This window comes from Fusarium odoratissimum (genome assembly GCF_000260195.1).
Source record: "Fusarium odoratissimum NRRL 54006 unplaced genomic scaffold supercont1.8, whole genome shotgun sequence".
NCBI lineage: Eukaryota > Fungi > Ascomycota > Sordariomycetes > Hypocreales > Nectriaceae > Fusarium > Fusarium odoratissimum.
This window is the reverse complement of record NW_022158694.1, coordinates 1,211,811-1,236,832: the sequence shown is the minus strand read 5'-3', so window position 1 is coordinate 1,236,832 and position 25,022 is coordinate 1,211,811. Positions and strand designations below refer to the sequence as shown.

The 25,022-nt window shown below is 48.5% G+C and overlaps 7 protein-coding genes across 12 annotated transcripts; 3 read left to right on the top strand and 4 right to left on the bottom strand.

Moving 5' to 3' along the window:
• Positions 1–3,373: 3,373 nt before the first annotated feature.
• Positions 3,374–8,152, bottom strand: FOIG_06226 (ATPase; the record flags this gene model as incomplete). The annotated part of the gene is made up of 6 exons (XM_031205258.1): positions 3,374–3,900; positions 3,951–4,180; positions 4,237–4,470; positions 4,521–5,459; positions 5,508–7,037; positions 7,085–8,152. 6 exons carry the CDS (start codon positions 8,150–8,152, stop codon positions 3,486–3,488), a joined length of 4,416 nt encoding a protein of 1,471 aa, XP_031065507.1. The 3' UTR covers positions 3,374–3,485.
• Positions 8,153–8,648: 496 nt separating this feature from the next.
• On the top strand, positions 8,649–10,932 carry FOIG_06225 (uncharacterized protein). Its single transcript, XM_031205257.1, has 6 exons — positions 8,649–8,858; positions 8,923–9,062; positions 9,112–9,452; positions 9,499–9,788; positions 9,838–10,284; positions 10,333–10,932. The coding sequence occupies exons 1-6, from the start codon at positions 8,811–8,813 to the stop codon at positions 10,813–10,815; spliced, it is 1,749 nt and encodes a 582-aa protein (XP_031065506.1). The 5' UTR covers positions 8,649–8,810; the 3' UTR covers positions 10,816–10,932.
• A 76-nt stretch (positions 10,933–11,008) lies between these two features.
• FOIG_06224 (uncharacterized protein) lies at positions 11,009–11,293 on the bottom strand (the record flags this gene model as incomplete). The annotated part of the gene is made up of 1 exon (XM_031205256.1): positions 11,009–11,293. The coding sequence occupies one exon, from the start codon at positions 11,291–11,293 to the stop codon at positions 11,009–11,011; it is 285 nt and encodes a 94-aa protein (XP_031065505.1).
• Positions 11,294–12,859: 1,566 nt separating this feature from the next.
• Positions 12,860–16,963, top strand: FOIG_06222 (uncharacterized protein). 4 transcript variants are annotated; one of them, XM_031205254.1, is made up of 4 exons: positions 12,860–13,327; positions 13,378–14,018; positions 14,082–14,940; positions 14,996–16,963. In XM_031205254.1, the coding sequence occupies exons 1-4, from the start codon at positions 13,072–13,074 to the stop codon at positions 15,100–15,102; spliced, it is 1,863 nt and encodes a 620-aa protein (XP_031065503.1). In that variant the 5' UTR covers positions 12,860–13,071; the 3' UTR covers positions 15,103–16,963. The 4 variants fall into 4 exon arrangements, with proteins under 4 accessions (XP_031065503.1, XP_031065501.1, XP_031065500.1 ...); XM_031205253.1 differs by having other exon boundaries at positions 12,870–13,327; positions 14,079–14,940; XM_031205252.1 differs by having other exon boundaries at positions 12,862–13,327; positions 14,082–16,963.
• On the bottom strand, positions 15,254–16,729 carry FOIG_06223 (uncharacterized protein). Its single transcript, XM_031205255.1, has one exon. It carries the CDS (start codon positions 16,338–16,340, stop codon positions 15,471–15,473), a length of 870 nt encoding a protein of 289 aa, XP_031065504.1. The 5' UTR covers positions 16,341–16,729; the 3' UTR covers positions 15,254–15,470.
• A 1,862-nt stretch (positions 16,964–18,825) lies between the features above and the next one.
• Positions 18,826–23,697, top strand: FOIG_06221 (uncharacterized protein). The gene is made up of 2 exons (XM_031205250.1): positions 18,826–20,581; positions 20,630–23,697. The coding sequence occupies exons 1-2, from the start codon at positions 19,562–19,564 to the stop codon at positions 21,980–21,982; spliced, it is 2,373 nt and encodes a 790-aa protein (XP_031065499.1). The 5' UTR covers positions 18,826–19,561; the 3' UTR covers positions 21,983–23,697.
• On the bottom strand, positions 22,422–24,589 carry FOIG_06220 (uncharacterized protein; the record flags this gene model as incomplete). 3 transcript variants are annotated; one of them, XM_031205249.1, is made up of 3 exons in its annotated part: positions 23,916–24,481; positions 23,368–23,865; positions 22,422–23,309 (listed from the first exon to the last, which is right to left on the bottom strand). In XM_031205249.1, the coding sequence occupies exons 1-3, from the start codon at positions 24,291–24,293 to the stop codon at positions 23,061–23,063; spliced, it is 1,125 nt and encodes a 374-aa protein (XP_031065498.1). In that variant the 5' UTR covers positions 24,294–24,481. The 3 variants fall into 3 exon arrangements, with proteins under 3 accessions (XP_031065498.1, XP_031065496.1, XP_031065497.1); XM_031205248.1 differs by having other exon boundaries at positions 22,663–23,765; positions 23,838–23,865; positions 23,916–24,482; XM_031205247.1 differs by having other exon boundaries at positions 22,422–23,865; positions 23,916–24,589.
• Positions 24,590–25,022: the final 433 nt, after the last annotated feature.

Below are 25,022 nucleotides of genomic sequence, written 5' to 3'. Positions count from 1 at the left end.
CATACTCGCAACTACTCCTTGAAAGTAGTCCTCGGTGATGCTATTATCCAGCTGCTAGCTACTTCTCTGATATTGACTTCAAGAATCAGAGCTTCTTTGCTTATTCTCTGCATTAGGTATGCAAATCAGTCACAATTTGAGTCTGGTTAGTATATGAATGTCCATGAAGCAAGAGACATAGATATCAACTTGTTTCAGTCTCGCAGAGTATAGTATCTCTGACTTATAGTTTCGTTAACCCAAGAACCCTCGATATCTGTCCGTTCGGCCCGTTCTTAAGAAGATCCTCGAGGACTTTGATAGCAAATTCTTGGGCCTCCATCAAGTCTATTCCCTATTCCAAATCGTGTATGCATTTCCTAAAGTGAACCCAAGAGACTGTATGCCTCTCCGTTTGCATATGTTCAGTTGTAAAAGCATTACTTATCTCCAGTTCCGTGTCAGCTTGAACCTAGTTATATACTTACCTTGAACCCAATAGCTCGGGTGGTCCAGGTTCAACTCGATAGTATCCTTGAAGCATTACACAATGATGATAAAGAAAGCCACGACCCGTTGAATCACGCCCAGTAACATGATATCGAACAAGCATATTCAACTATTCTCACGGATCTCAGGTCACATGATCGGGATCACTCCCGAGCTCTGCGCCGGATTCTCTCCCGACCCCCGTACCGCGCCGCACCTAGATCAGAGCTTCATTCCTAAACAGGGAGGTGCTAACTCCCAAGCTCGATAGCTGAAAACGAATGTCTCTCCTCGAAAAACGTGGGCTTGTGTTGGAGAAACGTCGTTGTATCTGTTCAGAGCCTCAATTCTGGCACTGGCGATCTCCCTCAAGCCATCTTATGCAGGCGTTGGGAAAGGGCGCGTATGAACCAATGGGGTATTATGCGCGCTGAAATGCAAGCAAACTTCAGCCTCGTTTTTTACTCCAACTGTAGAGGAATGGCCTGAGGTGGAAGTTGTCCGGGACGATTGTCGCTAGCCGAGCCGTTCCCGAGATACTAAGTTAGACTGTATACACCATATCGGCTTCTCCAACGCCGTCTAGGGAGCTATTAGCTCTCCTTCGGCTTCATGAGAAATGTCATCAGTTGGTCTATTCGATATGATGCCGTGGAGGTTCATGTCGTAGGATTTTGTTGATCTGTGCTGCAACCACTTCAACAGCCCGAGCTTCATCCTTCGCCGCCCTGGAGGATAGGCCAGAGTATGAACAACAGCTCATATAGCTTGAGGATAACATGTTTACCATGGGAAAGAACTAGCGAGGTCATGGTGTATTCCCCCCACCGGCGGGCTAACGGCATCGACTCCGCGTTAACCTACAACGATATCCCCATCCCTAGCTCTCGCAGTGCTGTGCCATTTGTGACATGGCTCTAAACAACCCCAAGCTTATCTTCAGGGGAATTACTGTCAGCCACAAGCGCTGGTTGATAATGATATGACGCCATGTTCTCATGCCGAGATACCTCCAGACTCGGCATTGACACTCCAACTATTCACAGCGGCGATATTACCAACACTGGTAAAAAGTGATGTGTCTATCTGCGTGGTTAGTTCGGTGGGCTTGTGAAGCTTGATAGCTATCCGCAATGCTCCCCCGCGTCGAGTTGACACCTTGCAGGGGCATGAGCAAGGTCAGCACTTACGTCTCTAGAGTACTCAGCTCGTTCTTGGACCAGGCTGTCCTCATGGCATCTCTTTAGTTCATGTGGGCCTCCGTCTGATACTGCCATAGTATCAACGAAACAGTCGCTACAAGAAGGGCAACGTGGACAACGCTCCGCTTACAAGCAGGGTCTTGATCCTCAAGTGAAAGTCCATGCTTGACTCGTCTTACGACCTTGGCCGGCCTTCCCCGGATTCAGGCGGAGGCTTCAGGGTCTTGTGTGGAGGCAGAACTGGGCCGTGGCCCACCGAGATGAGCTTGTTGATATCGCTTAATGACTTACACGATAGCCTGTGGATACTGCCTATTACGCGACGGAGTAGAGTGACGTCTATGTCAAAGGAGGCGGAGTAGTCATCTCCACATTGACAGCTACTGTTGAACCACACAGGGGCAACGGTGGCTATGTCTTCAAAGTGATTTGAGCACTCGTTTCAAGGCAAGTTTAGCCAGATGTATCCAGGGGACCTGAGTCAATGTGATCATTTGGGCCTCAAGGGATAGGCGACAGTGTCTATGCTATACCAGGCTTGAGGCTGTCAGGCCTGGAAGATACGAAGCATAATTGTGGCCAATTGCTCGACTTCAGTCCTCGGAAGGGGCGGGAGAGTAGTACGATGGAATCCTGTATGCAAGTTGAATGTCACGGAACCACTTGGGTAAAGATACCAACACACCGGTAAAGCGTCTACACTTGACACGCATGCAGATCCAGTCTTGGCAGTCGATTTCGCAATTGCCGATAAACAAGCTTCAATAATCTGGTCACAAAGATATTACTGTTGATTCTCTAAGTAATGATCAGCGTGATCGTCGAAACGGTAGCTCTCCAATGTGGTCGAAAAGAGCCTCTCCTCTCGCATCTCCGTCCCGAGCATTAAAGCAGCTCCAATCATGACAGCAAGCCAACGCTATGCATTAGAGCTATCTTGGAGCCTCACCCGGTATCAAATAGAGACTAGACAGCACCTTTTGGGTTCGATAGGCGGAGTTGCCACGTTCTGGACAGGTCTTTGATCGACGATTTGTGGCGGCTAGAGCCAGTGCTCTTTGGGCGAGTGCATATGTTTAGCTACTTGTGGTTACCTGAATGAGATCTCGGTCAATTGGAGTAAAACACAGTTCTTTGTTGGTAGAGATAGGGTGCTAGGCTTTGTATATTGCTCTTAATCAGTCGAGTGTTCTGGACTCTTGGCGTGAGACATTCGTGGCAAAGATACCAGAGGCAAGGGAGGGAAAGAATTGGCGATTTGGGCAGAATACGAGAGTGATTGTTCATCAAGGCACCGGACACTATCAATGCCGAGGGATCTGTGAGGTGTGCTATCGCTCAGATCGCCCTGGCAATCTTGAGTGCTTCAACGCTTTTGATTCCTGACTACCTCGCAAACCTTCCTCCCTACCACCAAGGCTCAGTCCATGCCTCTGAGAGATTTCAACTCCTACTTCTATCTTCATTCCATTATGTCTGAATATAGAGTGCCTCTATCATTGCTATGCACTCAAGATAGCTGTCCAGCTGTTCTGTCCATTCCATCCATTCGCTTTCACACGGATCGCATGGTGATAATGCTTATGTCGCATCAAACACCGTATACCTACCTGTTCTGTATGCTAATTTTGTTGATGCAAGGGACAACGGGACCTGGAACCATCGGCGCATGAAATCGTTTCATCAATATGTTCAATATTATGGCCAGAAGAGCTCTGCAGTTCAACCAACTCCGCAGCATCTCGATCCCGAAATCTATGTACCTGAGAAACGCTCTAACATCCCCAACACCGGTTTTGGTATGATACACCCCATCTAATCCTTCTTCGCCTTTTTATTCTTGGGCACACGAACAACCCAATAGATCCCAAACGCCGCCGCAATGTTAAACACGCAGTAGACCCAAAGAAGTCCGAAATCCCTCCATCGATTACCATAGCTCATGCTCTTACTCTCCAGAAATGTGTTGGTGTCTGAGATGGTGCAGTACTGACACTCTGTCGCAGCAGTGTTGACGATGTAGCCGCCTACGTTGGACAGGTACGACTTCATGTATTCACCGCATGTTGTACCGTTGGGTGCAGTGAAGGTGATCAGTTCGTTGTTTTCACACCCTGCGTCGGCGTTGGCCATTGATGTACCCATTAGACCTTCTACGACGTATGTGAAAGGTGAAGCGCGGTACATGAAGATCCAGAAGCCGGGGAGTTCTTCTGGTGATGCAAGGATACTGACACAGTATTAATGATAGGTACAAGGAATCGGCTCAGAGTGACTCACCCGCAAAAGGAAAACATCATGATCATGATCAGAGTAACGAGACCGCCCGCAACTTCAGCAGTCTCGAAGCCCGCGATGATCATATGCGCAAACGTGCTCGTGAACATGAAGAACATCCACACAAACAGAAAAACAGTTGCATTTCGTGCATCTGTAGCATCAGTCGCATAGCCGTTGCGGTACAGGCCTGTTGGGAAATACCAGCAAACAAAAGATAGTACAGCCATGAGCTACGCTACTGTTAGCTACAAATCTCCCACATATTGAGTACGCAGTGGAGTCTTACCGAGTTCCATACTGCTTCTACCAGAATTGTAGAAACCATAAATGCCTTCCAAGAGTAGGTCTTCGATGGCCGCTCCCGCGCTTCGTACATGGTGCGTTGGGCGACGTAGTCGGGAAGCATCTGCTGGACAACTTGGGTGAAGATCGTGAGGAACATTAGGACACCAAACATTTGGTTCTGGAGACCACGTTCGGTGTTTTGGCCATTTAGGAACGATAGGCCGATGAAGAGAGACTGTTTCCATGATCAGTGGCAGTCTCGTATATGCGGTAGGGAATACTTACTGCGCCTGCAGACAGGATGACCTTGGAGTAGATGTATCCAGGACTTCTCCAGTACTGTTGAAACAGTCGCTTGGTGACCTGGGTGTACTGCATGTGCGTTGTAGCAGCAAACTCGTTGTACTCAGCTCCATCATGAGTGCCTGACCCAACAAGGGTATCTCCCTCAGCTGCCAATCGCTCAAGCTCCTGTTGAACGTTCTCATGCTCGCGCGATTTGCTCCAAATCTCAGGCCAATCGATCTCTGTATGAGCTCCCGGAGCAGCTCCAATGACCTCAAGCATGTACTCAGCGGGATTGACACCAACTGGACACTTCGGTGCTCCATTGCGAACAAAGTAGTCAACCAAAACCTTCGAGTTCCTACCAATATCACCAAAGTAAATGGTTTTACCGCGAGACAATAACAGCAGTCGGTCAAAGCGTTGAAACAGCATAGCTGAAGGTTGATGGATTGTGCAGAGGATAGCCTGGCCGTTGTTGGTAAGCTTCTGCATCAAGTTACAGATAGACCAAGACGTTTGACTATCAAGTCCAGAAGTCGGTTCATCCAGGAACAACAACAATTGAGGCCGAGCAGCTAACTCAACGCCAATTGTCAATCGTTTTCGTTGCTCCACGTTGAGTCCTTCGCCTGGTACGCCGATGATAGCATCGGAGTATTCCTGCATGTCAAGAAGACTGATCACGGTGTCCACATAATCGAGCTTCTCCTGTCGTGTATATCTGGCTGGTTGACGAAGAAGAGCGCTGAAGTTGAGGGCCTCGCGAACTGTTTGGGTGTGGACGTGAAGGTCTTGTTGCTGAACGTAACCGGTCTTGCGTTGGAAGGATTCGTCTCGTAGTTTTCCATCGACGAGCATCTGGCCTGTTACGACCCCCATTGTGACTCGGCTTGCGAGGACGTCTAGTAATGTGGTCTTACCAGCCCCGGACGCACCCTATTACTGCGTTAGTACTTATTCATTTGGATGTGGTTCGTCACTAACCATCAGAGCAGTCAAGGTACCCGGCTTCACCCAACCGTCAACATGATCCAGAATTCGTCGAGTTTCTCCTTTGATCTTTACATCATAGCAGACATTCCTCCAGTGGAATATCGAGGTCTGCTCCTCAACGTCTGTAACCTCATCGATGCCGTTACCACTTGCGAGCTGTGTACCACTGGCTTTGCCCGTCTCCTCATCACTGAGGGTCTTGTTGGCATACTTCTTCATCTCCTTGCGGGTAAACACGAGAACCTCGCCCTTGGAACGTTCAGAAGCGATCGTCTCAGTAGCTATCAAGTGCAGTCCCATGAACAGAATCGTGAAGGCGATGACAACAGCGAAGTCGCGCCACTTGTGAGAGTCAACGTAGCCGTATGCTGAGGCAAGGTATGCAGATCCTCGAACAAAGTTCTCCCCCGGTACAGAACCTTGAACAGCACAAGCCTGCGAAAATGACAAAATGTTGCTGTAGTCAGGCCCACTGGGCACAAAGTTGGAACAAGGATAGTTCCTACCGCCGAACTCGTTGATGAAAAGGCTTTCGAGGCCGTAGAAAGTCGGGTTGATCCAGCGGATCCATCCAAGCCAAACAGGCATGTACTGAGGTGGAATTGCATAGCCGGTGTAGAGAGCGATGACGAGTAACAGAATAGAGGCTCGAGCCAAGGCCGCAGCGATGGTCTTGGTGAGGGATGCAATGAGACGGAAGAGCATTGAGAAGCTCAACGTCGTCACAAAGGATACCAAGAGGAAGAAGAAAAAGTGACCGGCGTCTTGACGAAGGTTTCCCATCCAGTACATTGTCGTATTCATCATGATGGTGTTGAAGATCTTGTACGGCAAGTCTACGACCATAGATGAAAGAGCCTCGGCACTTGGATGATACAGAGCATAGCGCGCGTGTTTCTCGACGATGTTTCGTTTGGCGTAGAGGGTCATGATCTCCAAGACGTTGTTGTAAGCGTTCATCAAAAGAATGAAGAAGATTAGTAGTCCACGCTTGAGGAAAGCTCCTGTGTCTTCGGGTAGATTGTAGAAGATACTTCCGATAACGAGAGATTCGACAAGATTGCAGAGCAAAAGAGTCACCGTTACGCTAGGATCAGCTTTGAGCATCACCCAGCTTCGACCCAGTGTAAGTCTCATCTGCTCCACGTACGATAAGGTAAACGGTGATTTGATGCGCTGAGACTTGGACTGATCTCTCTTCCTTGAGTCGACGAACTTTTCGTAGTGTTCGCCTCCGAAAGGATGTCGTTCGATGTACTCGTCCATCTCAGTGAGAAGATGCTGTCGATGGGCGCTGTCTTTCCAAGCTTGCGCGAATTCTTCTGGTGATCGTGGAGCTTTGCCTTCGTATCCCTCGCGGATAATTCGTTCTTGATGGCTAGTCATTGAAGTTAAGAAATCGGCTGTGGTTTGCTGTTCAGGGCAGACGAAGCCTAGGCCTTCGAAGTAGGCCTTTGCTTCTTTCGTCTTGCCAAAGAAGATCTGCCGTCCTTGGTATAACACGAGTACTTTATCGAATACCTGCAATGGTCAGTTGAAGTCCATCAAGATACTTACTCGAAACTCACATCGTAGGCATCCTGAGACGCTTGGTAAATGGCCACAGCAGAAGTACACCCCATAACATCAGCCTGTGTTCTCAACGTCCGGCAAAATTCAACCGCGTTAGCACTATCAAGGCCTCTGGTGCTATTGTCCCAACATTGAAGCGGCGAATAGCTCAATGCTGCCTCTGCAATCGTCACTCGTTTCCTCTCGCCTCCACTAACACCCCTCACAAAGTCGTCGCCCACGCGCGTATTCTTCGTATGAGAAATACCAAACATGGCCATGGTCACATCTCGTAAATGCTCTGCATATTCACGTCGGGAAATACCTTCTGGGATATTCTTCGGGCAGCGAGCTCGGGCGGCGAAGTAGAGTGTGTCGCCTACTGTGAGATGCGCAAAGTGATGGTCGACTTCAGCTGTGTAAATGGCCTCACCGCGAAACGCTGAGCGCATTTCTTCGGGTCGAATGCCGGAGTAGTTGATCTCAGATGCATCGTCGATATGGAAGCCGTGTGTGTCGCCGGCAATAGTCTTGAGAAATGTCGAACAGCCTGAACCTGGAGGACCAAGCACAGCCAGCATCTCTCCGCTCTGAACAACGCCCTCCAAGTTCTGCAGGATATCGACACGTCTTTGCTTATCGTGCAAAAGTTTCTTGACCATGGTACCAGCCTCAAGGAAGATGTTGCCCACACTCTTCTGGAAGTCTGTATCTGATCCAAAGCCAAATACGTTCAAGTTTCGAAAGGCCACACCAGTCGTTCTCGGCGGGTTTCCTTCAGACGTATCAGTTCGCAGGTCGTAGAATGCCTTTGCCCATTTTTTCGCATTGAAGCTTGAACTGCTGGGGTTTAATGGGCCACTTGCTTGGGGGAATAGAGTCCCTGGTGCAGCACTTGATCGCCTGGTGAGTTCCCGAGCCAGTTGTACGACTTCTTCATTGTTTTGATATTCGTCGTCTTCACTCATGGGAACTTCAGTGTTCTTCTCAGTGCAGACGTGTGTTGAGCACGTTGAACCGATGTCGTTGTGGTAGAATCCCTTGGGGGTACCAGCCCCAGAGCTGAACTGTGGGCTGGCTGCCATGTTGAACGATGTTTGAAGATTTTCTTCTAATTGGTGATACCTCTGGTGTATATGAATGATAATGAGGCTCAAGTTGAAGATTCAGGACCAAAGATGGCTTTGCCTGTGATTGAAGAACTGTTAAAGCTTGAAGAGCATGAAGATGTTTGAGAGAGGAACATTTCAGCAAAGAATTGGGTATTTATTTGATGAAATATGAGTCAAACACAAAGAAGATTAACTTATACAACCCCATAAGCCCCATGTTGGCCCGTCTGGGCATTCCCACAGTCTGTGGATCATTGAAGCGATTCGGACTTTGAAAGTCCGATGCTCCAGGTGAGAACCCCAGACTTGGCACGGACTTTCGGACCCTTCCATGCCAAGCTTTCTCGTAAATATACTTAAAGTGGTAAGTGGCATTCGCTCGTGTCTTTGTATCCATACCGTCCATCACCCAGAACCTGGGCAAACACAGTCCATTTTGAGTTTACTGCACCCCTGTGGCTTTGTATTGTTCTTTTTGATAGTGGGGTTTTACGTACTGGTTTTCTTCGTATTGTTCTGTACCCGACTGCGGGGGTAGATAAGACCGAATCTCCGCCATCGTCTGATCTTGGAACTATCAGACCAGATTCATCTCGGACTTTTCTGTCAATTGATCTTGAGGCTCTTCGACATGTCGTCCTCCGGGGTAACCGGATCGGAACAACTCAATCGTCTTTCTGTGAGCTCCCTTTCTCAACTGCCGAGCTGAACATGGCTCCGAGCCGTATCTAATATGACTCCAGTGCAAGAGATGCAAGGAACGCAAAGTCAGGTGCAATCGTGTTATGCCACAGTGTGGTCGCTGCAAGCCAAATGATCTAGAATGTGTGTATCCTGTCCGGGTCAAGAGGAGGTCTGCGCGGCCATTGATCGACCCAGCCCTGTGAGTAGTCTTGTTTCTGGCATTGAGTATTGATCATTGACTCTTTCAGCTCGGCGGGTGGCTCCAATGCTGCTCTGTCTACTATCCTTGATCGCCTACAACGGCTTGAGGCACAAACTGTGGCTGGGCCTCCATCCACCAACGGCCAATCGATACCAACACCCTCTGGCGATGGCTCAGAGGTGTCCTCCTCGCCGGTGGCTTTTAGCACTACTGGTCATGAGTCCAGTGCTTTAACGCCTCATAATCCTGACCGTGAGATGGATGCTATGACTGTTCTGAAGGATTCAGTCGACCAAGTTCAGGAGCTGAGGAAGAGGTCGTTTGGCTCGACAGCCATTACCAGTTCGATAGACATACCCACAGACTTGGCCAAGACTTGGGTTGCCAGTACGTCTTCTCCGATGCAATCATCGATGTTGGCTGACGTTGTTAGACTACTTTCAGCACATGCCTGCTTGTATGTTCCTAGGCTTATTGGACAGACGCATCATCGACTTGATTCCCGACATCATCAATCTACCACACATCCACGTTGATCCGGTCATTCTCGTTATATACTACAGCATAATGTATCACGGCTGTAGTCTAAAGGCGAGCAACGTTGCTTCGACCTCGAGTCTTGGGTACATGAACTCGAGCTACTTGGGATGTTTGCGTGCAGTACCCAGCTGGGAGCGAGAAGCATCAGGGACCATGACAGATCTAATCGCCGCTCTTTTTACGGTACGTCTCTATCACCACTTATATCATGTGATCTAACCATATTTTCTAGAGTCGCGTGGCTGCTGAGTTCTTCGATTATGATCTTGCTTGGAAGATGTTTAAACATGCGTGCGAATATTGCCAGACTCTCAACCTTCACAAACTAGACTCAGATGAAAACAACACGTTTTTCAGTGAGGCCAAATGCGATAATGAGAGAAGGGGATTCTGGGAAGTCATCCAGATTGATCTCTTCTACCGACTCATCCTCAATACCCCTCCAGTTATCACCAACGACATATGGAAAGTCAATCTACCATGGCTGGACCCTGATTCGGACCCTCTACCGCAAGGCATGCAGACGATCGCATTCTTGGCCAGTTCAAGGGTCAGTCTCGTAATCGCTCGATTCTTCGCTATGCTCGATGACCCGGAAAACACCACCAAGCCTGAGATTGTAGCTAAGACGGAAGACCTTTGTCGCGAGATGCAACAGATCTTTACTGAGTGGCAGCTGGTAAGACACTGTACCGCCGCGGCAAGCGCTCGTACTGACTCATAACAGATTGAATGGCTAGAAGGTGCTCAAGATAACGAACAAGACATCTGGGTGGTAGCGGATGTTATCTTGACAGGCTACACTTCCATCATCTACATGTTTCGTAAGATGGCTCTCCTCAACTCAACTTCTCCAAGACCTCCAACAACAGATTTGGACATTCCAGACTCTCCCATAGTGGAAGACGCAGCTCGCCGTCTAATCGCAGCTCTCAATCGGTTACTGGTGATATACCCTTACGGAGTAACAATGACAGCGTTGTTCGGTGCATACAGATGCTTCGTCGCGTTTGCCTATCTGGCTAATACGATACTGCGAGCTGAAGATCCTCGCTCTTATATGGCAGATATTAAAGCACTTGAACGGCTGAGCGATCAATCGACCTTACTGTGTCGAGGGAATAGGGATGTTATGCCTTTGGTGAAGGCTATGCAGAGCATTAATGAGGAGATACGGAAGAAATTGGAGAATCAGACTCCGAGGGGATGAATACTGCCATGCTAGGACGAAATTATACCATGGTAAATATTCAAGAGCGGAGGAAAGGTCTATGGATTAATGATAATAATAACGATATTAATACTAATCCCATTCCATCATGGCAAAAACATGGCCAACCTTTCTTTCACAAAAGCCCAAGAATGGGCCGACCATATATCAGATAACTAGCCAAGTAACCGCTCTATTCAACAAAGTCGGGAAACTCTCCCCTTTCAGCAAGACTCTTCGCACTCTGATAAGCAGTGGATTCTATATCCTCCCACTTCGCAGTCGGCCCATTGACATAGAGACTTGCGTTCGCCCGGTGGTTCACGCATGGTTTATCCTGAATGTGAACCCATTCTTTCTTGACCTGTTGGATCTGGTTGCAATTGGCTGTTTTCTGCTGGCGGCGAGAGTGGCAGGGCTCTTTGATGGCTAGGGTCCAGCAGTTGCACTTCCAGAGATAGATGTTCCAGTTGCACATTTTGAATAAGGGGGTCAGGGATTGATGAGATGGCTGGTTTTGGAATGCTGAAGCGAGGATGGCTCTCTGGTGAGTTGAGATGGTTAGTTTGGGGATAATGAAACAAGTGGTTTCTATATCATGAGATGATTGGTCCCGGGATGTTGAAATGAATAGTCTCAAGATGTGAAGGGAAGAAGGGGAGGAACAGAGATGAGGAAATGGGTGGCCTTACCAAGATTAGACACGTTAGTGAAAGAGACGTTAGGTCTCACCCTAAACTCTTCCTTAAGGAACCTAAGATGATCTTCAGATACTTCGAACCACTAAGTGGCCTCGAGATGTAGAGACGAGTGGTTTCGGTTTCCTGAAGCGAGGATAGGGATGAGATGTTGGAGTGTCTTGTGAGTTGAGTTGAGATGGGATTTATTCATGTAAGTTTCAATTTACTATTAAATGATAACAACGGAAGGCTAGTCCAGCAACCAGATCAACACATATTTATAACCCCAAGAAGAGCCTCAACTTTATGCTCTCTTCCTTGATCTCCTTGCTGATCGTTACTAAATGTTGTGATTTGCCAGTTGGCACATGATGGGCATGAAAGTTTGCCAGAGTCATTTTCAAGCTGCACTCCAGTATTCTAACCCATCGTACCATGCTAAAGTTCCGAGTGTGACGGTTCGTGTGTTGCTCTAGCATACTAATCGTGTCGTGTAATTCAATATCATAGTCCTAGACTCTGACTTTATCGTGAGCCGGAGGCTCAGTATAGGTATCAGCAACTACGTCAGCCAGAGAAGAATAGCTGTGGCAACCTTCCGTACAGTTTGTTAAGCCCTAGGGCGATCTTCCTACAGTTCTTACAGCATATCTTCAGGATGGTTGCCTTCCTTAATTCAAACTGGTAATAGTTCAGATATTCCAGTCCTCTGACGGATGAACTCCCAGGTGAAGTTATCGTAATAGCCAGACACCATAATTGAAATCCAATGTGCATCAATTTCAGTGATACATCGGTGAACTCGTTATAGAAGAACTGTGTATACATAAATGCTTGTTGGTTGGATCTGTTTGCAAAGTGCAGCTCCTAAGACAACTGGGTGCTTGATCGTGAATTGAAAACACAGGAGACGCAGAACTACAGAATGAAGACCAAAAATCAAATCTTTCCCTTACACGCTTTTGTGGCAGCATGTTTGTAGTCAGACATATTCATGAGCTTGCATTGTGCCATTTGTGGCCTGCAACATTCAGCTCCCAGACGGTTGCCTTTTTTCGAGCTGCCTACCCTAAACTTGCTCCCAATCTTGAATAATAATTCGCGTCCAAACACCGTCACGATACTGCTTATGAATAACAACGAATGTAGCAATATAATTATTTTCATCTTCAAACGTCGTCTAGATTCAGTTTCATATTAAACCGAGTTCTAATGTTAGATCAAGTCCCCGCTCAAAAGCCAAGCGGACGAGTAACAGTCTCCCTATTTCGTTTTTCAGGGGCCGCCCCTTGGAGCTCTAACCCCCTGCAGCCACTGAGTGGAGAGCAGCCCACCTTGAACCGTGCCTCGGATCGGTGGGAGGTCCCTTTTTCTCAACACCACTAGCTCCATCTTACGCACCCCACGAAGGCCACGACTGCATCAATTTCTCTACACGTGCGACTTGCTTTTATCTCTTCTCGCGCTCGCTTTTTCGCATCAATTCAATTCTGTCGCTTTGTTGCAATTACTCTTCTTCTACGTATTCCGCCATGCGCTAAGCAGTTCGTTGCATTGACCCTGAACAGCCGCCATCATGGGTCCTCTAGCTTTCTTGAGCAGTCTTTACGACCATGATACTCTCGACACACGATTCACTACTGCCTCTTCTACCCCCTACCAGAACGTTATCGAAGCGCGATTAGATCCGAGCATAAAAAAGGACTCTGCAGCGAAGGAGCGGAGCAGAGCACAACCGTCGAAATGGAAGACGCCCGAGTTCTACCTTTACTATGTCGTCTTTGCTGTGGCCATTCCCTACATGTTCTGGATCACATACGATGTCTCTCGAGGTATATCTCTACCGCTACTTTTTGTGCGACCCCAAGCTAACACAGACCAGAAACTGATCCTCGATACCCCAAATTTAAGCGATGGCTATCCCCGGGCTGGATTCCTGGACGACAGATCGACGTTTCCGATGCGCAATATGGTGTGTTCCGCGAGAATATGCCTTACATGGGCTCTCTTCTTCTTTTCCACCCGCTGCTGAGGAAGCTTTGGAACAAGTACAAGCCATTGCCTAAGCGAAGCCAGGGAGGACGCAACCGATTAGACCAGCGAGCATCATTCGATTTCTTATTCGCATTCATATTCTTGTTCGCTCTACACGGACTTTCTGCGTTCAAGATCTTCTTCATCCTCTGGACCAATTTCCAGCTTGCGACCAAGCTTCCTCGACGATATGTTCCGGCTGCTACTTGGATCTTCAACATTGCGATCCTGTTCGCCAACGAATTGACTGAAGGATGGCGGTTCCGAGTTCTATTTAGCTTCATTTCACCCCCACAAATGGGTCTGTATAAGAACAAAATGAGACTCCTCAACTCGGATTTGATGAACTTGGGAGCTCGCATGGATAGCACATTCCAAGGAATTTTAGCACGCTGGGAGGTTCTCTTCAACATCACCATCCTACGTCTTATCAGCTTCAACTTGGACTACTACTGGAGTATTGATCGTGGCAACTCTAATGCGCTCGAGGTAAGTCGTCATATGCTTAGGAGTTGGGAATTATTTCTGATCATGCTCTGATGCTTATAGAAGAAGCAATTGGACCCTGCAAGCCTCTCCGAGAGAGATCGTGTCAGCATCTCTGCAGAGCCTCGAGACTTCACCTTCCGTAACTATGTGGCATATGCCATCTATGCGCCGCTCTACTTGACAGGACCTATCCTCACATTCAATGACTACATCTCACAGTCGAAGTACCGAGCTGCCAGCATCGAAACAAGCCGAACAATCCGATATGGCATCCGCTTCCTCTTGGTTTTGCTGTCAATGGAGGTCATTCTGCATTATGACTGGGTTGGTGCGATCAGCAAGGGAAAGCCTGATTGGAGTTCGTATACGGCAGCACAATTGTCAATGCTGTCCTTCATGAACCTCCATATCATCTGGCTGAAGCTTCTGATCCCTTGGCGTATGTTCCGACTTTGGTCATTGGTTGATGGGATTGATCCGCCTGAAAACATGGTTCGTTGTGTGAGCAACAACTACAGCACACAGCTCTTCTGGAGAGCATGGCACCGTTCGTATAACCGCTGGTTGATCAGGTACATCTACATTCCCTTAGGCGGCTCATCGTTCCGTAACTGGCGGTCCACTGTGCGGTCCATTGTGACATTCCTGCTTGTATTCACGTTCGTGGCACTTTGGCACGACATTCAGCTCCGCCTACTGATCTGGGGCTGGCTGATTGTTCTGTTCATGATACCTGAGTGGACTGCGGCGGCAATGTTCCCCAAGAGCAAGTGGGAGGATCGACCAACAGCATACCGTATGCTCTGCTGTGTAGGAAGCGTGGGTAACGTGCTCATGATGATTTCAGCCAACTTGGTTGGCTTTGCTGTTGGGCTGGACGGTTTGCAGAGCATCATCCAGAGCATTTTGCATGACTGGTCAGGTATGTGGCACATCGAGACTCTGTGGAAGCACATCACTAACACAAACACAAACAGGGCTTATTTTCCTTGTTACAGCGTGCTCTTGTTTGTTCGTTGGCATCCAGGTCATGTTTGAGATTCGTGAGTCCGAGAAGCGACGTGGTATTTTGGTTAAGTGCTAGACGGAGTTTTTTCAGAAGTAACGGCGTGACGGATGCATGGGCGTTGTACATATACTGTGATACTATTACTAGCATAGGGCTCAAAGATGGTGAATCATTTAGATGGCTATGAGCAAGAAAACATAAGGCTCGCTCAAAATACTGTTTAGATCGGACCTGCTCAGGCACAATTTGCTTCGTGTCTCGCATATCTTGTGAGGGTTTTATTAAAGTCATTAACTATTACTAATTAACACCGCTTTGTGATATCGCATGTTCTGGTAAAGGGTATCCTTGAAGGTCGCTCTGTTTAATTAGAAAATGCCCACACATAACGCCTTACATGGCTCTCCAACACTCCATGTTCCCAGCAATTATGATAGACAAGCTCAATACACCCTGTCCTGTGCTTCGGGATGGTTTCCAATAGCGTACTTGTTACCAGAAGAAGCCAGCTCAATATCGTTGGTGTCGGCAGGCTGCTGTGCAAACTTGCCATCCATACCAAGCTTCGTCTCCGTCAACCATCGTCGAACCCAGATGATGCCCCAGACAATGCAAAAGATGATAACAATTCCGACCGCTATGCCCAGAATGTATCCTGCAACAATGCCTCGTCCACCCACATCTTGATAATCCAGGAAGTTGTATACGTAGAACCCCTGCGTCGCGTGGGTGAGGTACGCAAGGGCGAGGTACAGCGCAAGAATGAAGATCAACCACGCGATGTGCACCCATTGAGGGGGGTTCGTTCGGGGGATGATAATTTCGAAAAGTGCAAACAGGCTGTTCAAGCCATGCTGGCTGATGTTGCTCCAGGCGTTGAACTCCTCAGGGAACCAAGGCCCTTTATACAGAACGACCCAATAGACGATCGTCACGAGGAACGGGTACGTGACGATGGTCGAGTAGAACAGCGCATGAAGCGCCTGCAGCGGTCGCGGGAGACCATCGAGCAATGACCGGCCTCGAAGTGCGTACGTGGCGGTATGAACCGCTGCGACAGCAAAGTAGAAAGCGATGCCCCAGTACGTCAAGATGGTGAAATAGCTGAAGGACCTGCCAACATCCCTACAACCGCCGAGTTCTTCGTGCGTGCATTGCCACCCGATGATGAAGAATCGCGTAACGAAAGCGTATATGCTGATGACAGCACGGAAGGCGAAGAGAAGCCACGGGCTCAAGAGCCAGGATGTTTCGAAGCGATTGGAAGGATCCCAGAGATCGTGGCCGAACCTAAAGGGGTTCTTGGGGGCCATTTTTTTATTATTATTTCGGTGTAAGGAGAAACGAATGACGATTATGTTGTGTTGGGTGTAGGACCCTGCGTGCGTTCAGCTGTAGCTGAGGTGATGATATTTTTCCCAGCCGAAAGGGACGTGGCTTATGATGAGATGGAGGTTTAGCCTGATTGGGCAGTCATCGCCATGAAAAGCTTCACTTGGGAAATTTATATAAAATTACACTTTCAGAATCTTGCAGATGTCGCCAATCTTAAATCTTAACTTTGTTATTACTCCGTGTATTCACTCTCCGAGATATTCGGAGGTTGTGGTATCTGGTGCTATGTTCGTCTGCTGATGGAAGCCATAGTAGATGGCGCAGCTCTAGTTAAGCATGTGGCTTGGCTCATAAGACAACTCCAGACTCCACAAAGAGTAAGTGACTTGGGAAGGATTAGTGAAGATGAGAAGAATGTGCCTAAAATAGCTCCACGTTGTGTTCTTGTGATTTGTCCCAGAAAGTCTCCTGTGGCGTTTTGATATTGAGATGGGGACAGATATCACATCTTTCTCAGCAGTTTTAAGACTCCAAGCATACTCCATGATTCAGTCACGGATGCATACATCCAGCTGTCGCAGAGATTCAGCCTGTAATCTCGTGTATCATTTATCAGATATGAGATGAAGTTGTTTACCGTAAACGGAAGCTCCCGTCAGATTCACAGCTTGACAACGGACAAAGCCTTTAGCGCTTGCCACTGAACTCTATTAAACTGCCGATAACAGGAAATTCATGATTTCGAGTGGAGGTTAATTGCTCTTGTATATCTGATACGAGGCCATGAGGGTCAAGCCCCTGAACAAGCATAACCCAAGAAATTCTTCTTCGAGTTATTACCGTGGGAGAGACTCAACAGGAATGTCGGTCAGCGATTGAGTTTTTTGAGTTTGATATTGAGTGGGCAGCAATTCCCGAAGGTCTCCAGCTGAATGGAATTGCTTCTTCCCGGACGCTGGTCCAGTTGATGAGCCGTGCATTCTGCAGGACCCTTGCCTTTGCAGCCTTGGTAGGGTTGTGTCTTTATGGCTGAGACCTATGATCCTTCAGCATTCCTCAGGTCTACGTCGATAGCTGCAATCCTCCCCCGATGAGATATCCAATGGTGATATCAAAGATCGAATCGCGAGACCTTTGAGGCGCTGTATCCACCAAATCATTCAACTTTTGCAGTTCCCCCGTCTAGAGTCGAGTTATTGGCTGAGGGGCCCGACCAGCGTAACACGCAACATGGGGCCTTAGATGCGTGCCCCTGAACTAGAATCGGCCAGGAAAGGTAAATCGTGTTGCAGACTCCGTTAATATCGTGACTTTAACGAGGCAATTTCAATGTCTGCAATTGTCAGGCGCTTTACATTGATAGACCAGAAAATTAGCCTTTTGATCGGCTTGGCGGGATGGCGACATTGTCGATAGGGCGAAGCGCGGTAAGCTACGAATATCGAGGTATGCAGATGGGTCTCATTGTCTTGAGGTTGTCCAACTGATTGGCCTGTCTTTGTTTTGTTCTGTCTGTGGCAGCGTGGCTATTATAAGCCGCCCGTTGAAGGGCCACGCCAGCTTCTGCAAGCCGAAAAGGCTTGGTAAGAAGGGAAAGTGGGAGGTCTTGAGGTCTAGAACTATTGATCGGCGCTGATTTGGGCTTGCTGCGATTTCCGTGTTGATCAGGTTTGCCCAACGCACCGACGTTGTCCTGTAGGGCTGCAAATTGAAAACAGAGCCTTGCTGCCAATAACTCCGTGTATTTCCCTGATATCTCCCTCTGCGCCTTTAATAATACATGAGTAAGGGAACTCATTTCTTGTCGTGATTGCAAATACCATGTTTACTTATCATGTGGCAACAGCATTAGCCACTACGAGCGTTAGCCAGGTACACGTTGAGTCTATTCCGCGGATTCCATCAAGACTTTCAGCCGCCCACTTCGGGCTTGAACTAGCCACAGAAGATAATGTTCATCGTGTTCAACCTCTTTGCCTTGAGTGATTGGGTCATCGACAATTAATAGATTCAGTGCAATTAATATTCCCATCGGCGAATCTTCCAATTGCAAGATCTCATATCAAAAATATCCAGTCAATCCACTCAGAGCCCAACTGCAGCCCAGTCCAGTAGAGCCCCTACTGTTGTAGTGGGCCAATCCCGGGGCCTTTTTTCAGGGGCGTCAAGGCCTGGCCAGGAACTGGCAGGGGGCGGCGGGATGGTACCTGGACTTTAGCGGCTGCTAGTGGTTGCGCTGTTCGCCAAGAGTACCCGACCCCGTTGTTGATGGCTGGCCGCTGCTGGCGTGGTTCAGAGTCAGGGGGGGCCCAGAGACACGGGAACAGCACAAGACAAGACAAGCAAGACAAGACAGGATTTGTTACTGGTCACAGGCTAATGATGGAGAAGGAGGCGAAGCCCAGACAGAATGGTAACCTACCTAGGTAAGGAAGGTAGCTTCAGTGAATCACAGATGAGAAGGACATATCGCATCGACCGATTCATGAGATGGTCTTCGTTTTATCCCCTTCATCTCGACTTCACATAATTAATTACCTTTCAACAACGTCTATCCTCGCTGTAGCGGACCCTTCAGCGCTTCTTTTTGTGGACTCTACAGTACGCCTACCCCGGATTGTCAACCTGAACCCCCTTCGGCAGCCAACAGCAACAATTACGCTTGGCTCTGGGCGGCCTTTTGTAGCTTTAGGTCCCAGTCCCTGATCTGATCAGCTGATGATCTCTCCCCTTTGAAGACCTGCGCTACAGATAGAGCTGCGACCTCTTTCCAGCTCCCACTCTCTCCCGCAGATCTCTACTTAGCTTTGCGATTCAACGTCCAACCTTGACCATCTCACTCGACTAATAACCGTTGTATCGCTATTGTTACACCATTCGACTCGACTTCAATACCGTGACTCATATTTTTTTTGGTGCCATGGCTGTCTCTGTCGCCTGAATTTTGGCTCTTGGCGGCGCTTCCACGATGCGATAGATTCAGCCCCCTCCTTTGTCTCCAACTACTTCCACTCGTTCCTCGATATCTCACGCTGTACCACATCGTCTTACGCGCATATTCGCCCAACCTCATTCTCGATTCGAGTCGTACCGACGTTTCCAACGCCTTCTCCTTGGCTACGCGCCTTTGTGCTTCCCAAACATCCCTTTCAGGAGGCTTGCCGTTTCTCACCTGTAGCCACTCACATCCGCCGCCTCCATGATGACCTCGGCCATTAGGCCTTCGTCACAAGTGTCTATTTCGGGCAGTGGCACCGCCACCATGGCCGCCAGCCAGCTTCAACCGTTAACGTATGACGGGGGTGAGCTGCGAATCGTCCTTGTGCCAACATCCGACGATGGGAACGACGCTTCAGAACATGACATTGGAGGATCAGAGGTCGACCGCCGATTTTCGTCCGACAGTTATAGATCATATAGAGCGCCGAACCAATCCATTCCGACACACCCTATCCCGTCTTTACAGGATGCCTTTGCCGAATCGCTGGACGAAGTCACATCCGAGACCGAAGGACCCGGTAAACCTAAATTGAGAGAACTTGATGCACAAGGTCGTCGGGGAAGATTATTAGAACAGGCTGCTGAGGACGAACCATTCGACACATTATGGCGTTATCGACCTGGACAGCAACAGCATGAGATGTACAAACTCATCTCACAAATTACATTTGGTGTATACCTCTTGCTCAATAGTTTGGCTGCCGATAATGGTCAAGTCGTGACCATTCTTCAAGGTCATATTGATGAGGTTGATGAGTTTCTCGAGGTGATGCTTGAAGACTTTGCGCAGGCTCACAAGGATCTCACAGAGCGCATCGCTCTTCTTCAGCTTCCCATGGCCAACAGACAAGCCTTCGAAAACATGCTTGAAGATCGGACCTTCAGAGCAAAGATTCTTGCCGGGAATGAGAGGATCGACCATATCCTGGCTCGAACGAATGCTGCCATGAAGCAATGGGACGACGATATTGATGCTGGACTTCGTTCTAGTGAAGCCTTTATGGAATGGCTCAATGAACACAAGAATATTAAATGGCCAGAGTCCGAGCCTGATCTGGACAGTATTTACCGGGCTATGAAGGGCAACGCTGATGGCTGGCTCAACACTTTCGACGACTTGAACAATCAGGCACAGGATCTGAACGGATTGGTTATAAAACTCATGACTATCGTGGCTGAAATGGAGAAGACGGCTGGCGAGGTTAGCCGCAAGACCTGGGTAAGTTGGTTTCAGCCTTGTTTCTTTCCTGTGCTAACGTGTTGAAAGGCAACCATCCCTCCGTTCACTATCCCGGTCGACGAGCCAAAGTCTGAAGAGCCTGCTCAAGTCGCCTCTCCGTCGACAAGATCCAATACGAAATCGCTTACACCCGTGGCCAGCATTCGTAGTGGTGAGAGTCATCGTGCATCCCACATGACGCAAGACGATCCCGAAGTGAAAACTCTCAGTGATTTCCCTCTTCCTGGAGGCACACCCCTACTACCACCTACGACGTACCAACGCGCGAGCTTTAAACCTTCCCCGAACCTAAGCGTCTCGACTACTTCACCTAGGCCCAATATCAGCGCAAGCGTGTCACCCTCATCTTCTGGACCCAACCTTAGTACTACATCCCCTTCATCTGGCGCGTCTACTCCCAGGGCGTCTGTTGCAGGTGATGCAAAACAGCCAGAGAGGGAGGAACCTGATAACAGTGATGCAAATAGCGGTTTCGACGATGGGCCTTTATATATCCTTCAACCCAAGGTCTACACCCCAAAATCCGCCGCAGCTCCTGTGGCTCCAGGCCCTGAGACGCCTCGTTTCGAAGAAATGAGTCAAAGGCGAACTATAACACCTTCTACTATACATATCCCTGCTCCCGAAGAAGTTGAGGAACAGACTCACAGACGAACGCTCACCCAGACTGTTCAGGATGCAATGGGACTGCAGAAGCGGACCTCATTGCGGCAACGAGTCTCATTGAAGAAGAATCCACCTGAGTCGATTCACATCCCTCCACGCACCTACGCCGAGCCGCCACCCAGCCGCCCATCTCCCTCTAATACAGCACCCCGTACGGCCAGATCTCATGCGCCCGATTACACCCTTGGCTCCGATCTCGAAGTACAGCAGCCTCATCGACTTCCCCGGGCAATCTCACATGCAGACTTCTCATCAACTCAATCCCATGTCCCTGTGATACCTTCGCCTCACTCCGAGCATCACCAGTTCTATCATAATACGATTCCTGTCCGTGCATCGCCTCATTCTCCTCTACAGCAGAGACCTCATACTGCCGGCCCAGCAGATGTCCAATATCGCCCCTCAGGATATTTCCAAGGTCATCAACGTAACCAGCCTTCTCGAATGGGCGGTATGAGTACTCTCAGTAGTGTTACAACAGCGACCTACGATGATGCCGCTACTGTTACTTCACGAGCTACTACCCAGGCCGGGGGAAAGCGAGTTAAGAAGAAGAAGAGTGCATTTGGATGGCTTAAGAAGGCATTCAGTCTTGATGAGGACGAAAAGGCGGATTACGAAGCACGCAAGGCCATGCAGTACCAGAACCAATACAATAATCAGTATTACGAGGGACACAGTCCCAAGTTCTTGGATGGAAAGAGAATTCGGTAGCGTGGGCAGATGAGGGATTCTGGATATTTGAGCTTTTGACGCGGTTAAATACCCGATCAAAAGTGTCTCCTATTTCACGCAAAACTTCATTTGCGAATTGATACCCGGCGACGACGCTCGCCTGATTTTGCGCATAAGCGTTCCTCACTCATTTACTTTGTCACTTGGATGCTCTCAGCATTACAGCATCTGCACATCTTTTGGAAATATCATTGATGGCATTACATTCCTACGAAAACTTTCTTTCTACTTGGCATGCCAGATTCTTCGGCCAGCGATGAAGGCGTTTCTGGTTTGGGCACTACGGTTAGGAAGATGCTTAATCTATCTTGCATCTTCATGTTTTTAGGACAGATTTAGGGCCATTTGATGGAAGGGACGAAGTTGGATGTTGCTGAAGGATCTATAAAAGAGTTAAAGCCTGAAATGCCACGATGATGGCATTCAGTATATTACAAATTTACGTATCAATGACCATACAGATCAGTCTCTGAGAATGAATGCTCGGAAATGTCCCATTCGCCATGGACATGTGTGATTCAGATGTGAAGACACCCGATGTATTTACTCTGCTATGGCAGGAATTGAACTCATATACTCATATGCTTGTAATCTATGCTTCCAAATGCAGACCAAAGCAATGTCCTTCAGCATATCTCTATGGCCAGCTATGTAATCTGTTATTCCCCAAACCCATAACTCTTGACGCGACTAAAGAAGAATGGCTTGTCGTTCTTCAAGCCAAACTCACCCCAGTCATCCGTCAACTTATTGTAGCTGTAGAAGCCACGCCAGATAAGTTTGTTGTTACGGGACCCCTTGCCAGCACTTCGCATGGAGAGGTCCATGCGATACATGTACTTGGATCCTACGCCCTCGGTCTCAATAAAGACATCACCTTCTGGATCACGGTCTCGATCATGCTTGCCAATCGCTGGACCGGGTCGGTCTGTATCAGAGCCTTCATCGCGGTCAGCAGCGGTGGACAGGCGCCAGCGACCGCGAAGAGCGAGAGCCATGACGGCGGAGGGGAGGTGGGGCTGTGCAACACCGCGGTGGACGTTGAGCTCCTCGCGAGTCATGTGGTGCACGACATCTGCGGGTTCGGCAGTGCTGAGAAGGCTGATGAGTGTACCATCACGGAAGAAACGGAGGTATCGATAGTATGTAACGATATGAATGGGACTGCCCCACGTAGGCTGATTAGTTGAGGCTTGTCCAGTGCGAACATAGTTGACTGTGGAGATATAGCAGCCATTGAAACGAATTCGTGGTCGTGAGCGGAAAAGCTGCTTCCAGGTTGGGTATACAGAGGGTACAAGAGACTCTGTGAAAGCAATGTTGGCGTCGCGTTTCCGCTGTGCAAGCTCAGAGGGACTGATTACGAAACCATCCTGAATCTCAGGGCCTTCTTGTTCCTCCTCTGGCAGTTCGTCCCACTCGACGCCCTTTTCGAAACGGTAGATCTGTGAGCTGAAACCAACTTCTGGACCAAGAGCTACACGGCGCCAGATGCGCTGCTCTGAAGCAACAAGGTACGCGAGACGCTTGCACACTCGGGATAAGCGGGCGAAGTCTCCGATATCTGTGATTGCAACGTCGCGGAGGATGTGAATGAGGATCTCATCGGGAAGATCGGCCATAGGACAGGGTGGCTCGGGCATGCCCTCGATAGGAGGAGGGGCAGGCTCGATTTTCAACCCGGAGAAGCTGGCGATGAGTTCACCTATAGGTAGAGGCTTTGCTTCTACAACCTCTTCTGACTTGGGCGGTTGAGGAGCCTCTGGTGCTGATGCTTTAGTAGCTGTAGGTGAGACAGGTCGCGGGGCTGTCTTTTGGGGGAAATGCTTCTCACGATATCTCCGATCAACACCATTGTCAAGCTGTAGGTGCGTTAATAGGGTTTCGAATAAGCAGAATTGAAATCACATACTCTGTAAGCTTTGCGGTAGAGCTTGAGACTATCGCCCATATTACCCTGGTCCTCCTTATGCATCGCCTCCTCAAAATGATCCAGGGCAGAAACGAGCTTCTTTCCCTTCCGATCATGATGAACATCCTGCGGTGCTTGAGCTACAGGCTCATCTTGATCGAAAGCACGGCTTTGAACATAATCATCGTCACCGTCATCCGCTGGCGCAGGTACATGCTTGTGTGGCAACGATGAGATAGGACCATGATGAGGTCGTCTTGAGGGTCCAGCCGGAGCCTCAGCAGTTTCTGGGTGTTCACTCCTCGTTCTTAGATCTGAGATCCATTTCTGTCGGAAAGACTCGAGTTCCGAGTCGAGCTCGTTTGTGTTTGATGTCATGATGCTCTCTTGTCCGTTATGTCCGAAGTTTATCTTAGAAGCAGTGGGTTATTCATTACAATAAATTCATTATCACGTTGAGGCTATAAAGAGCAAACGTTCGCCGATTGAGTCAAGTGAGGATGAGGGAGATTGATTAGGGACAGGGGTTGGATTTGAAGGTGGTCGATGATAAGTCGTGATGGATGATGCAAAGAGCACGAATAGAATGCTGTGGTTCGCCGGCCGAGTCATAGTGGGCGATCGATTACGGTGGATGGATTAGGTTAGTGTGGTCAAGAGACGGTGAATGGGCATTACAAATCCAAACGTTGATCAACACAGAACGATATTGGGTGCGGTTTGAAAGTGAATTTAGTAAAATTACCAGGCCATTCACTCATTCGAATCATCCCAAGCATCTATGCAGAGCATATCGGACCCGTTGTGGTGGCAGTGGCATTGAACATCATGCAACTAGATTTCTTGATGCTTATTTACATACCCTATAACTGATGGTGTTACTGTTTGCGCCCACGTCTTTGCTCTTGGATAGAATTAGTATCTGAATTGGGCTTTAGTAGAATTAAGATATTGTCATATATTCTTATTCCTGAACGTTGACTGAACAACACAATGTGGTGGAGGTGAGTAGAGTTCTCTGCGTACCTATCACCCCGTAGTGGTATAATGTTAAAATTATCTTCAACTTCAAAGCCTGTCTACCAAGACGTCTCGAAACCACTTTTG